The sequence below is a fragment of the Neophocaena asiaeorientalis genome, unplaced genomic scaffold, assembly GCF_003031525.2.
Source record: "Neophocaena asiaeorientalis asiaeorientalis breed wild unplaced genomic scaffold, Neophocaena_asiaeorientalis_V1.1 scaffold78, whole genome shotgun sequence".
In the NCBI taxonomy this organism is placed as follows: Eukaryota; Metazoa; Chordata; class Mammalia; order Artiodactyla; family Phocoenidae; genus Neophocaena; species Neophocaena asiaeorientalis.
This window is the reverse complement of record NW_020175018.1, coordinates 8,490,643-8,505,750: the sequence shown is the minus strand read 5'-3', so window position 1 is coordinate 8,505,750 and position 15,108 is coordinate 8,490,643. Positions and strand designations below refer to the sequence as shown.

The 15,108-nt window shown below is 36.1% G+C and overlaps 1 protein-coding gene across 4 annotated transcripts in view; it reads right to left on the bottom strand.

The window, feature by feature from the left end:
• RABGAP1 (RAB GTPase activating protein 1) overlaps window positions 1-15,108 on the bottom strand; it is a 169,863-nt gene that overhangs the window by 120,933 nt on the left and 33,822 nt on the right. For all 4 annotated transcript variants that reach the window (XM_024762276.1, XM_024762277.1, XM_024762278.1 and 1 more), the window contains exons 3-6: window positions 7,509-7,743; window positions 6,279-6,483; window positions 3,242-3,416; window positions 2,309-2,466 (exon numbers count right to left, since the gene is read on the bottom strand). In XM_024762276.1, coding sequence (XP_024618044.1) covers window positions 2,309-2,466; window positions 3,242-3,416; window positions 6,279-6,483; window positions 7,509-7,743 — 773 coding nt within the window. The remainder of the gene's footprint in view (window positions 1-2,308; window positions 2,467-3,241; window positions 3,417-6,278; window positions 6,484-7,508; window positions 7,744-15,108) is intronic.

Below are 15,108 nucleotides of genomic sequence, written 5' to 3'. Positions count from 1 at the left end.
GGGCAAGGAAAAGCTACATTAATAGGAAGCAGGGTGGAGAGTATAAGCAGTAGAAGTTCACTTCACTGATGTTGGGGGGGTCTAGACTGTATTTCTGGTCTTATCACTATCATTGAATGAATGGATCCAACCAAGTAATTTTACATTTAATTCCTATTGTGTAAATTAAGAAGCAGACATCCAGGTTATCTTCCCTGGCTTTCTTTACCTATAAAATAAGGACAATATCAAATGGGGTACTTTGTAGATTAAATAAGATCAGAACGAAGTGTTTTGAATGATATAAATGAAAATGCTCCATTTTCCTAAGGACTAAACTGAAATGCAGGTTTCTAATTTTAATAATATAGGATTATACTTTTTCAGGAATGAAAAGAAGAGCATTAATTCTTGCCACGGCACTTGGTCTATATTTATGCTATGGCGAAACCACAATCTATCTTGTACTATGGCTAACTATATATACATTTATTTTTTAAATAGGTGGTAAGTCATATGGGTATACCATTGTACCTTTTTTTAGGTATAACTGACATACAACATTAGTTTCAGGTTTACAACATAACGATTTGATATTTGTATATTTTGTGAAATGCATCGTATTTTTACCATTCTATTCTGGTCAACATTTAATTTCCACTTTTTAATTTTGCTATTATTGTGTTAAGGGGAATGTTCACGCTGATAACTCTTTTGGCACCGCAATGACTGTTTCTGTAAATTCCTAGACATACTACAGAATCACTGGATGAAAGGAACTGCATTTGAAAAGTTCAAATCTGATGCAGAAAGGCATACTTGTCAATGATTTCATCAGTCTATTAGGTCACACAACACTATTTTCTAATGTAACTATAAATTCAGGAAAACAATGCAACAAAAAGATAACAAAGCCCTAACAAATGTGAAAAACAAATGACCATCCAGGGGTTTTCTGTATAGCACTTCCTTGCTATACAGGTGAACAGACCAGGGATATTTGTGATCGTTACCTTTCTACTTAGAATATACCTGATCTCAGAAGGAGGAGAAATTATCCTAGTGCTTCTCTTCTGAGAGATCTTAGAAATCTTTCCTATTCATAACTGGGGTTTATAAGTGATCTACATAAATATTTTTAATAAAGGGAAAAAACTGTTTAAACAAACTGTTCTGTTTCTTAAAAAGGAAAAAAATTATTACAAGGTTTATAGATTACAGTTTCTACTTCCCAGTACAGGAATGCATACTGCAGAAAGCACCACATCACAGTGTTGCTGTGAGAACAGAAATATAGCTAATAAGAAAGCATAGAGCACAAGGCCTCACACTTGATTGTACAAATCAAAGTTGAAGCTGCATTGTACACTAAATTGGCCACCAGATGGCATGACAATTCCAAAGTCTCTTGAGGGAGAGCAAAGGTTATCAGTTTTTCAAACAGACCAATCATTGTGCTTTTTAATTTAAAAGCAAGATATTAGAAATCATTCATATTTTGATGGAATTTCATTTTATGAGGTAGTCATGGAGGAAAGAAACTTCTATATGCAACTATTGATTATGATCCCAAGTGGCACCCATTTTGTGATATGGGCTATGGAGAAAAAAAAAAGTCAATCATCTTGCAACCATAATATTTTAAAGTTATAAAAGATTTTAGAGTCTAGCCACATCATTTTATAAATAAGGAAACTAATGTCAGGAGATGTAAAGAAACTTGGAAAAGGTCACACTGTTAATGGTAGCAATAAGTAAACTAAATTTAAGTTTTAATTTCTATTCCAGGGTTATTTTCACTACACAAAGAAGCATAATTTTACTTAAAAACCAAAACCAGTTATTTCTATGTAAGGTTAGATTTCAGATACAGACCTCAATTCTCCCCTTCCAATGTGTTCAGATAAACTTTAATGGTAAAACTTGATTTCAACAGCCTTAAGACCTTTACATTATTAAAACAAATAAACCAACTAACCAACCAAAACACAAAAAAAAAATCCAGCAAAACAAATCCAGCTACAGATCCAGCTGACGTAGCTTCTGTCATATTTCATATCAGCAGTCAGCCAGTTACTCTGAGTCCATCTAAAAGAACATGGTAGCATGATACATTTTCCTACGTGAAAGAATTTTTTTTATTGTTTAAAATTCTTTAAATCTTGCCTCTACAAATTTGCCTATTTATTTTCCTTTAAACTCTATCCATAAAAGCAATCATTTTATAATGTAAAAGTTATGTAATCTGACCTAGAATTTCCCTAAATCCACAGATAGTACAGCATGTTAATACAAACTCAAATAAAAAGAATAAAATAAGATGTCCTACCTAAAATAACCTTTCCCATCATCTTCTTTTATTTCTAAAGACACAGAGAAGGTAAAGATGTCACTGTCAGGAGTCTGAGGTGCAGCAGTTGCTGAGAGGGGGGTCTGCTTGGCAGAACGGCGGAAGGCAGTGGCAAAACTGTAAAGTATCCGGCTCACCTACAACCAGACATGTTAGGAAATGGGCTGTTATCACAAGAATAAAATACTTTTGTTAAGGCTGAAGGTGACCTATGTTGTTTGAGGGGAGTAATTCATCTTTCCTCCACTGATTTCTTTTGACACATTATCTAATTTATTAGACCTATAAAGCAAGCAACACTAAAAATGGTCAGAGAAGAGGCTTTAAAAAAGAAGTGGTTGTGGGGCTTCCCTGGTGGCGCAGTGGTGGAGAGTCTGCCTGCCGATGCAGGGGACACGGGTTTGTGCCCCGGTCTGGGAAGATCCCACATGCCGCGGAGCGGCTGGGCCCGTGAGCCATGGACGCTGAGCCTGCGCATCCGGAGCCTGTGCTCCGCGACGGGAGAGGCCACAACTGTGAGAGGCCCGCATACCGCAAAAAAAAAAAAAAAAAGTGGTTGTGAATCCAACTGAAAGATGATTTCCAAAATTGTTAGGAATTACTTGAATGTATCTATTATAATAAAAATAATTCTACAAGTTTAGCTCTAAAAGAACGGTTTGCAAATACGTCACTGCTAGAACCAAGATGCCTATTTAACCCAATTAAGCAGCTGTCAATTGGTCTCAACAACGAGGTTCAGGTTAACCAAACTTTTAGTTTATTTACATTTCAGCCCATCCAGCTGAAATAAACAGTAGCAGAGAATTTCATTTGGCTTATAAATGACCATAATAAATACTATAATCATTTCAACGTAGTGAGGGTACAGATGAAGTTTCATTTGCAGACAGTTCCCTCTTAAGTACTTACAGCTTCTTGTATTTCACACCGGAAGACATGTATTCTGAAGAGCTCTGCATTGTAATGACTTTCAGTGAAAGCAAAACAGTCACTCTCAGGAGTTCCATCATGCCCTCTAACACAGAAGAGGATTTTGTAGATAGGGTAGTTTGCTATTTCAGTGTTTGTCTGAGGATCTAAGAGTCTGTTCAGAAAAAAAGATATAAAGAGATTAGAGGGACTGTAGACTATTTTCACTACATCCATACTATGATTCAAGACTCATCTTTCTAGCAAAAAGATCATATAATCCATTTTTGGTATGCTAATCATATTAATCTTAAGTCTTGATAAGTAAGTCATATGTGAATTCTTAAAGTTACTGATTACACAATTCCATGATACTAAAAACTACATAACCCCATGTTTTAGGGAGGCAATCAGGAAAGCATAAACAGTATCAATGTTTCTTATATAGTCTGTAACTAAATAAAGATAATGGGTAAATTGGAATACCAAAATAGATCATTAAAGCTGTGCTTCTCATTATCTCCTAAAAGAATGACCTAATCTGCTTTATTATTTTAAAAAAGAAAAAGGTGATGTGCTTTCTCAGAGTGAAACATGTTCTTTTGCTTCATGGCAAACAAGGGAGAGAGACTGTAAAAAATGTTAACACCTAAAAAAAGAAAATCATTAATAAAATCAAAAGGATGCCATTCACTGAAAATCAAAGGGATATCATTCATTCAAAAATGTATTCATTCAACAAATATTTATGTGATACCTACAACATTTCAGGCTCCATTCTGGGCACTGATGACACAGCTATGAAAGAAACTGAAAAAGAAATTATGCAATTTCAACATTGAATGGGCAGGGCCACTGATGGGAAAGCCCAGGGGATAATAGAAATACCTAAGAAGGGGACCTAATCCAAGTTCAAAGGCACTTTCATAAAGACTCTGAAAACATGGGGCGAGAGAAGCTAGTTTTCTCATGTCTTTATAGAATTAAAATATATTAGAACAAAGTATAACTTCAGTTGGGGGGAATGACTATTGACTAAGAAGCACATAAAAATGAATGCTCATATAAAAATGAGTGCTAAGGAATTCCCTGATGGTCCAGTGGTTAGGACTTAGCGCTTTCACTGAGGTGGCCTGGTCAGGGAACTAAGATCCCACAAGCTGCAGTGCAGCCAAAGAAAAAGAAATAAACTTTATTACAAGAAAAAAAATGAGTGCTAAAAAAATTTTATTAAGTTTCACATTAATAAATACAATTAAAATTAATATTTGTGAGTCTTTGTGAAACAGTTCTTTAAATACTCAAGAGAAGAATTATATATGCAGATAACTGGAATATTAATTAATTAACTTACTACTACTGCTAACCATATACAGCTACAACTCTACTACCATAAAAATCCAAAATGATTGAGGGTGGAGAAACAGATACTCTCATACACTGCTGATAAAAGTGTATGAACTAGATCAATATTTCTAGATGGCTATTTGGCAATGTATCAAAACCCATAAAAATGGGCAAATCTTTGGCCCAGTAAGTCTACCTTCTAGGAATTGATCCTAAGGAAATACAAAAATACATAAAAATTTAGCTAAAAAATAATTTATAAGAAAATTACAGGTAAAGCACTTACATGCTCATATAATAAAAGCTTAATATTCGCTATTATTAGTAGTACTTTTCTCATTAAAACAACTAAAATATGTAACATTAGAGATTGGTTATTTCTGAATAGCCCATCATGTGCCATCATAAGTTAAAATTTTTCAGCATATTTACTGATATGGAAAGAGATTCACAATATAAAAAACTAAGTGAGGAAAGCATGTTACAAGATGGTATGTATTATATTATTCCACTGTTGTTAAAAATGTTGATTCTAAGTTGTATAATTATACTTGCCCATATATGTAGGTATTTACACACATACACAAACATATACACATACAACTACACAAAAAGGGTCTTAATAAACCAAGATGTTAACTGTTATTTACCAACGGGAGAGTAGAATTAAGAATATTTTCCTAATCTAAAATATGGCACAAATGAACCTATCTACAAAACAGGAACAGACTCACAGACATAGAGAGCAGACTCGTGGTTGCCAAGGGGGAGTGGGATGAAGGAGGGAAGGACTGGGGGTGTGGGATTAGCAGGTGTAAACTATTATATAATAGGATAAATAAACAACAAGGTCCTACTGTGTAGCACAGGCAACTATATTCAATATCCGGTGATAAACCATACTGGAAAAAAATATTAAAGAAAAAAGAATGTCTATATGTGTATAACTGAGTCACTTTGCTGTACAGCAGAGACTGGCACATTGTAAATCAACTATACTTCAATAAAAAAAATTAAATTAAAAAAAGAGTATTTTCCTAAATTTTTGCTTGTTTGTGTCCTCTGATTTTTCTGAAATAAGTATGCATTTTTTATAATAAAGAAAAAGTTATTTTATTTCAGTTCTGTTCAACTCATTATTAGAGTTTTGTATTTAGCTAGTTAATACAGATATCTGACTGGCTACCTTTAATCACTGTTATCTGTTTCAGTTAGTATAAACAATAGCCATTTTGAGAGACTTTTCTGGGCCTCAGTTTCCTCATCTTAAAAATTTAGGATCTGTACTGGAATAGTTAATATTTACCAACAGGTTTCTGTAACTTCCAAAGTCAGCATGAAATCTCATACTGAACTAATATGTCAAGCTAGTATTTGTATTGGGGGCACATGAGAAATATAAATTGTTAGGCAGACTCTTAGGTCAACATGTTTCAATAATCCCCAAAACATTTAAATTTCTAATGTGCTACACAGAACTGGGGTGGGGAAGAGTATAAAAAACTGTTCAAACAAGTGACTATTTTTCATAAAGGTCACAATCCTTGGAAGATGTGATAACTAAGTGCCAGATGAATTAAACATGAATAAAATAATTAGATTTTGTTCACTACTGCTTCTTTCTAAAACTATAGGTCAGAAATCTGATCAAATGTTATTGAATACAAACAGTTCAAGAAGCTGGTCTCACCTCACAGTTCCTTCAGATACGTTCGGCACTGACAGGGTTACATCTAGTGAAATCTGACACTGGCCCCTTAAGATGGACATCATCCTTAAGGCTTCCACTTCACTCCTGGGAGCATTTACTGAGGCACAGCCTAAATAAGTTAGTTTGCTGAAAACTACACTGTCCTCATCAGCCACTGGCGTGAAAGGACTAGACCCTTCAGAATCTGAAAGAAACAAGAAGGAGGTGATTATTTTCACTTTGATATTTTGTTGACATGAATATCAAGTAAAAATCTACACGTTACATTTAGGTTCTAAAATTAAATACTAATGAGAGAATATGCCATTGCCCCAGAAGAAATGCCCATTAAAGCCAGAAATCTCACACCAGAACTCTGTCACCAACACTAAAAATTTTAGGTATGGCTGTAGTCTCAATCCCAAATCTAAACAGTGACCTGAGACTCAGATCTGATTTACCTTTCCTGACTCCTCTAATTTGTTTTGACTTTATAATTTACATTTAGATCAAAAATACATTTAGTATTTTACCACCCTGAAAAATCCTATCTGTCTTCTTTCTGATCTGCTCTGTTATAATTATTTTTCTCATTCATCATTGTAGCTACTCTATCATGTTGTCTCAGTCCCCTTGCTTTCCCTTTCCCAATAAACATCTACAGTTTTAACACCCTACTTTCCCCAAAGCCTTTATAATTGCCTTTTTTCTCCTTCCTTGCTACGTCTTTCAGCTCCCTTTTTTCAACTTGACCACTATTCCCGCCAAGCTATTAAAGGCCTGGGGCAAACATCTCTTCACCAAGCATTATTCCTCTATTTCTCCAACACTATACTCAAATTCCTTCTTTCCTGGAAAAAGATCCTTAAATACTCTAAGACTCCCTCAATGTCTTATAGCTACTGTTTCTCTTTCTGTGGTATAAATGACATACATTTAGAGTGGACATATGTATAATTGATTCACTTTGCTGCACACCTGAAACCAGAACAACATTGTAAATCAACACTATCCCAATAAAAAATTTTTTTAAACTGACATACATTTAAAGGGAAATCAGAATAGTACATATATTTACTCCTCTCACATCCCCCTAAATCTAGAATCTGAAGATTCTAGAGAACGTAGATAATGGTTTTTGCTTGCTTTGAATCAAACCTAGTACAGAATGGACACTCAAATATTAAAAACAATAACCTTCAGTTATGCAAGCAATGCAGCAATCCTAACCTCCTTGTCCAGGTTTCACTGGCAGGCTCATCTCTGGTTTCTGGAGCCCTACTAATGACACAGGGTTAATGGTGGATGAAGCTGAGAGTTGATTAGAAAGAGGTCCATCTCCTTCGCCATCCAATTGTGACCTTTCCACAAGCTCCTTGTCCCCTGGCTGGTCGTCCATTGGAGGATCCATCAGCACATCTGCTAGCTCTTTTTGCAGCTGCTGTTCACTTCCATTCCCTATAATCTAAGGGTCACAAATATATGCAATCAACAAAATGAGAGAGGCCAGTACTGATTTAAATGGGTCCACATCTAGAGAAAATCATCAGCAATTCTTTTGATATACAGATATCTTCTGAATGTCTTTAAAAAACAGAATAAATCAAGATCTATAATAAATAAGAGCTGCAGCTGCTCTCTTAATTCATACAGCTTTTCATGAAAAAGTGTATAGTGAATTTGAGACCAATACCCAGAAATATATGTGATAGTCTGTCAATTTTATTAAGTTTTCTACCGTGTCCTAAACTAATTAACAACTAAAATATTTGTAATTTTACTTGTATGATGAGAAATAAAGCTTGTTAAGAGGAGAAGCTTCTCGGACTTGCCTGGTGGTGCAGTGGTTAAGAATCCACCTGCCAATGGAGGGGACACGGGTTCGAGCCCTGGTCCGGGAAGATCCCACATGCCGCAGAGCAACTAAGCCCATGCGCCACAACTACTGAGCCTGTGCTCTAGAGCCCACAAGCCACAACTACTGAGCCTGCGTGCCAAAACTACTGAAGCCCGCGCGCCTAGAGCCCATGCTCCGCAACAAGAGAAGCCACCACAATGAGAAGCTTGCACACCAAAACGAAGAGTAGCCCCCCTGCTCGCCACAACTAGAGAAAGCCCACGTGCAGCAACAAAGATCCAACACAGCCAAAAGTTAATTAATTTTAAAAAAGAGGAGAAGCTTCTCTTATGCTTAAGGAAAAGGGAAAATGTGTTTGCTCCCGAAAATTATCAGTGGAAACATACTTATTAGGTAGTAAATCATCACATGCATTTTTACCACCCTTGCTATAAGTTAAGTCTCCTGTATTTCTGAGGGAGACTTCGCTGACATAAATAGTTCTTAAAGTTCTGAGACATTTGAATAAAGCTGGGGAGATGCACGTATAAAATGACCCTGAGGAACAGAAGCATTCCTTTTCAACGTCAAGTATTTTTCTAGAGTCATGATGGTTTATTATTAGTTGCTCAACAAGGAAGTAAACAAGTGCAGAATCAGGTGGAGAATCAGGTGCCCAACGCTAAGGAAAACCACAAGTGACAAAACCCAGTATTGTCACCAAATGCTTATTCAAGAAATACTAGAAAAATTAACAAGAGAATTAATTTACGAAAAGGAAATCATGATGAAAAAAAAAGTGTGCTGATTTAGGAGGGTTTCTGAAGACTAAAACCTGACAAAAAGTTAAAATGGGTGGGGCTATGAGATTGTTAAAGACAATGAGGTCTTCCCAGTAAAATTAAGACACAGTTAAGAAGCAAAATTCCAATAACAGAGGTACTCTGGACTACTAAGGAACCCAGTTCAAACATCTTTTGTAACTCCATAAAATTCAAGTCCCTTTGGCTGTAAACTATGATTGAGAAACAGTCGTAAGTCTTTTTTGCTTCATTTTCCCAAGGAAATTCTAACATGTCAGCTATTCTTGCCTTGGAAATAAGGGCCGGAGAGGTGTTCAGTCTCTGGTTTCAATGACAGCATCTGTTTTTGTGAACTTCCTTTTATATTCAGAGTTACTGCTATTGGAACTACAATTCAGTCAAATAAGTTTAACTCTTTGCTATGACTGATCCTATACATCACAAGTGTAATCAAATTTCTTTTTTCAGAAGTTCTCCTTTCAAAAGTTTTTTAAAGCATCTAGAAAACAAACTAGAGCTTAGTTCTAATTAACCTCTTATTTTTTCAGAACTGGATAAGAAATACTGCAGGAATCACCTGCAGGAAATAAAAGATAGCCTAATTGAATCTAAACCATTGTCCAAGTGGAAGGAGAAATAACATAAGTAGGATATTTACAGCTCCCTAAAATCAGATGAAGAAAAGATATTAGACTCCATGTTTAAGCAATTAGTAATGATAATTGGGAAGGTTACCATTAAAGAGCAAACTAAACTGAAAACATTTTACATGCTATGAGGTACTGTTTTTTCTTTGGTATATAGGCTAAATAAACTCAAGTTTTCTTTTGGATAGGCTACCTCCACTGTAATATATTTACAAACCCTGAAAGAAACATGTTTATATGTTTGCCTTTTGTGTTTATACATGTTTATCTGCATTCTTCCCTTGTTTATAAAGTCTGTAAACGCAAGAACTGCCTTCTATTTCCTTAACTCTTCCTTAAAGGGTAGGAAAAAGTAATGCACACACACAAAAATGATTTTTAAAAGCTGCTTAAAAATAGCAACCTAACTTATGCTTTGAATAATTAGGTCCAATACAGTACTCAGCACTTACCATGTTAGATCATTTGTGCACCTTCAATCCAATTTCAAACTTAACTATCTGTCACATAATTTAATACTTATCTCAATTAAGTTTTTCGTTTTTTAAAAGACAGTCAATTAATCTTCCCTAGGCTTATCTGGGAAACACTCAGCAATGCTTTTCAAGGTTCTCAAGCTTTGGCATGCCTAAGAATCACCTGGTGAACTTGTTGAAACACAATCTGTTGGGCCCTAACAAGAATTCCCATTCAGTAAGGCTGGGATGGGCCTGATAATTTGAATTTTTAAAAAGTTTCCAGGAGATGGTGATGCTGCTAGTCTGGAGACCACACTCTAACAACCAACCTTAGATTAATGGTTCTTAACCATGACTAAACAACACAATTACCAATATCACCAGGGAGCATGTTAAAATTAAAATACCTGATCCTCCCTCTATCCCCTCACCTCCTACCCTAGCAACTAAATCAGTCTCAGAGATAAAGCCTTGGCATATGCATTTTCAAGAACCTCCACAGGTGATTTACAAAACAAGTGGCAGGCCAGATTAGGCCAGCAGGCTATAGTTTGTTAACCCCTCGTATAAATGAACAGCTTAAATCAGCAACTGCTTGTCTGACTTCTTGTCATAACAAAAATAAACTCATTATTAGCATGGCTTTCTGTTCCTTGCTGCTAACAGCATTCCTAACAGATACCACGATGATCTCTAAAATAAATGTAGTTGCAGGTAAAGTAATCAAGACACGGTATTAGTGAAAGGACAGATAATACAGAACAAGGAAACAAAATAGAATCCAGAAATAGACCCACACATACATGGCCAATTGGTTTCAACAAAGTTGGCCAGATAATTCAACAGAGAAAGGTAATAAAATAAAACAAATGGTGGTGGAACAATTAACTTGACATCATACATATGCAAAAACATCAATCTCTTTACGTCACATACAAAATTAATGCAAAATGGACTGCAGATCTAAATGTAAATCCTAAAACTACAATATTTACAGAAGAAAACACAGGAAAAAATCTTTGTAATTCTGGGACACAAAGATTTCTTAGGACACAAAAAGTATGCATAAAAGAGAAACATGAAGCACTCTATTAAACTAGAAACTGCTGCTTGGAAAACACTGTTCACAGAATGAAAAGACAAGCCGCAGACTTCAAGAAAATATTTACAAATCGTATGTCTGATGAAGGAATTATATCCAAAATATACACAAAATTCTTATAACTCAATAATAAAACAAGCAACCCAATTTAAATAAAGGGCATTTCACGCAAGAAGACATTGCAAATAAGCACTTGAAAGAAACTCAGTATCATTAACCATTAGGGAAACTGACACCACTATAGGATGCCGCTATATACCTATAAGAATGGCTAAAATTAAAAACAAAACAATCCTGAAAATACCAAGCGCTGGCAAGAATGTGGAGCAACTGAAAAATGCTCATACACTGCTGGTGGGAATACAAAATGGTACAGTCACTTTATGTAAATTTTATAAAGTTAAACATACACTTATCTATGACTCACTCCTAGGTGTTTACCCAAGAAAAATAAAAATACATGTCTATACAAAGACCTGTCTGTGAATGTTTATAGCAGCATTATTCATAATTGCCAAAAACTAAATACAAAGTAAATGTTTATCAGCTGGTGAATGGATAAACAAACTGCCACTGATACTAAAATAACATGGATAAATCTCAAAAGCATTATTCTAAGTAAAAGAAGTGGACACAAAAGGCTATATACTGTATGATTCAATTTACATGGCATTCCAGAAAAGGCAAAACTATAGAGACAGAAATCAGATCACTGATTGTCAGAGGCTGGGAAGGGGAAAGATGAATGACTAAAAAGAACTATAAAGGGACTTTCTGGAGTAATGAAAATATTCTGTATCTTGACTGTGGTGGTCGTGGTGATTACGTAAGAGTTTACATTCATTAAAGTTCATAGAACTGTATACCTAAAAGGGCTGTATTTTACTGTGTGTAAATTTTACCTCAATAGACTTAAACTTGGAAGGGGATATTCATAGCGGGAGAGGCTATGCATGTGTTGGGGCAAAAGTTATATGGGAAATCTCTGTACCTTCCTCTCAATTTTGCTGTGAATCTAAAACTGCTCTTTTAAAAAAGGCTATTTTTTTAAAATAGAAAAAAATGTGGTTTCTATGAAAGATGCAATTTTGAGAACACAACTGTTTCTTTTCTCTACATGCCCCTCAAAAGGTGTTCGTCCAGGATTCTGTTTTTGGCAATAACTTCATTTTACAGATTTTCCTGTGCCATTTCATCCAATCCCAACGATACATAAACAATCCCTAATATACATCTACAACCCCTCTCTATCTAGTGGACAGACACCTTCAGCTAGATACTCCAAACTTACGTCAAAACTTAACTCTAATTCTCTTCCTGCATCTTTAAAAAAAAAATTAATGAATTGCACTACTTTCCACTCAGTTACCAAATGAAGGATTACAGTCATCCTTCACTCCTCTCATTTCCACACTACTCACAAACCCTACTGCTCCTTGCTCAACTGCCCATTTTTTCCCCTCTGTCTCTCTGCATAGCTAACACCACAGGAATCTCTTTCATTTTACATAAGCCTACCTACTGGAAAGGTAGTAGTTTCCCTGCCTTCTTTCTCACTCTCCTCTGATTTATCATTCATATGGCCATTCAAATTACAAGTGCAAATCTTAGTTCTGATCAAGCACTGCCTTATTTTTATACCCTCCAATGTTTCCTCAACGTCCATCAGATAATGCCCATATTCATTACTATGTTCTATGAGTTTCTCACAACTCTGCCCAATTTACTTTTCCATCTCTTATCTGTCACATCAAACTACTCAAACTCCCCAAGACACACCATAAACCTTTAAACATCTAGACTTTGCACAGACCGTTCCCTTTCCTGGAAAGCCTTCCTCTCCTTTGCCTTTCTACTCTTAAAGACCAAGCTTAAACTCTGTTACCTCCTCTGAGAGATCTTAAGCCTGATATATGCGGCTTAATCACTCCCTCCTTAGAGAGTGCTATCAAAATATTAGCATACTTGTTTATTCCAGCATTGCTACTTGTTTTAGAGAATATTTGCTTAGTGGGCCTCTTCAACCAGACTGGGCATTATTAGATAGCAGAGACTGTTTCTTCAATTATCTTTATATTCCCAAAGCTTCAGGTAGCTGAGGGTAGAGAGTATATCTACAATACATGTTTAATGAACTGAATTTTATAAATGCCAAGAATAAAAGCCAAAGTATTCTTTTATCCAATTTGGATATTGGGTATTCTACAGATTTTGGTTTAGTGCTAGAAAAGGAAATCTGAAAGATTTTAGCTTTGTTAATGACTTAAAAATAAAACAAAAACAAATACCATTTCCTATTATGAGTGTCATTAAAGTATCATTAAACCTGAACATTTTATAAGTGTCATTAAAGTTTAACATTTACCATAAGAATACTGGGCAGGACCAAATAGCATGCTACAAAATGCAAACAATTATCTTTATTTTGAAACCCAAAAAAGACTTCTAACTTAATTTAGCCCAAATATAAAAATAAAAAAGCAAAGCCGGTATGTACAGATAATACAACTAAGAATCATATTTAGATTTGTGTTCATCTCCACGTAATCTTTAAGAAGAGGAAGGGAGAGTTCTTTTAAAATACTCCTGAATTGAGAAGAAAAAAAACATTAAATAGCCAAACACAGACATGAATGTTTGCAAGGACAGAGACTATTCAGTGAATGATTTATTCGTAATTCTACTTACAAAGTAGAGTAGTGGTAAACAAATCAAAAACAAAAAACACAACTGGAACAAGAGTTGGCTTGTGGCACACATCACAGGCTGTGTGAACAGGACCCCCCTGGGACTGCACAGTGTAGCTTACACAACTGTACTTAGTAGTCCTATTTGGGCTCCACAATAAGACAGATCTGAGTTGGGGACATGCCTCTAACACTAACTCTATTGGCTATGGACAAATTAACCTCTAGAAGCCACAACTGTCTCATCTCTAAAATGAGAATGTTGGACTTCCCCGGTGGCACAGTGGTTAAAAAATCCGCCTGCCAATGCAGGGGACACAGGTTCGATTCCCAGTCTGGGAAGATCCCACATGCCGCGGAGCAGTTAAGCCCGTTCGCCACAACTACTAAAGCCCACATGCCACAACTACTGAGCCCACGTGCTGCGACTACTGAAGCTTGCGTGCCCAGAACCCGTGCTCCGCAACAAGAGAAATGACCTCAACGAGAACTCTGCGCACTGCAATGAAGAGTAGCCCCTGCTCGCTGCAACTAGAGAAAGCCCGCACTCAGCAACGAAGACCCAGCGCAGCCAAATAAATAAGTAAATAAAATGAGAATGTTAATACCTACCTCACAAGATTGTCATGGTTCAATGATTCAGTAATATGATCATTGGACACTTATTATTTACATTATAGGCAGCCACTGAATCGTGATTTTTATAGGGATTGTCTCACTTCTCACATCACATTACCTGCCAACTAGTAAGCATCCAACTAATATCTCCCTACCCAACTTTCAACTATTTCTAAATAAACTCTAGTCCACCTACGGGAGGTGAAGTTAAAAAAACAAATAATGGGCTTCCCTTTATTAAGCCCAAATAATGGGCTTAACCGCGCAGCGGTTGAGAGTCTGCCTGCCGATGCAGGGGACACGGGTTCGTGCCCCGGTCCGGGAAGATCCCACATGCTGCAGAGCGGCTGGGCCCGTGAGCCATGGCCGCTGAGCCTGCACGTCCAGAGCCTGTGCTCCGCAACGGGAGAGGCCACAACAGTGAGAGGCCTGCATACCGCAAAAAAACCCACCAAAAAAAACCAAAAAAAAAACCAAATAATAACTTTTTAAAAAGTAGTTCTTCCACTTTCCTTGGTCCAAAGAAAACTAAGAACACACCCACTATTTATGTGCAAAAGAAGCATTACTGGAATAACATCTGTCCTTTCTAATTAATATCAAATAAAGGTAATAATTTGAATGGTAGAATTGGCTACAAGCCCATTTCCTTGAGAGCAAAACTACATTTATGGAATC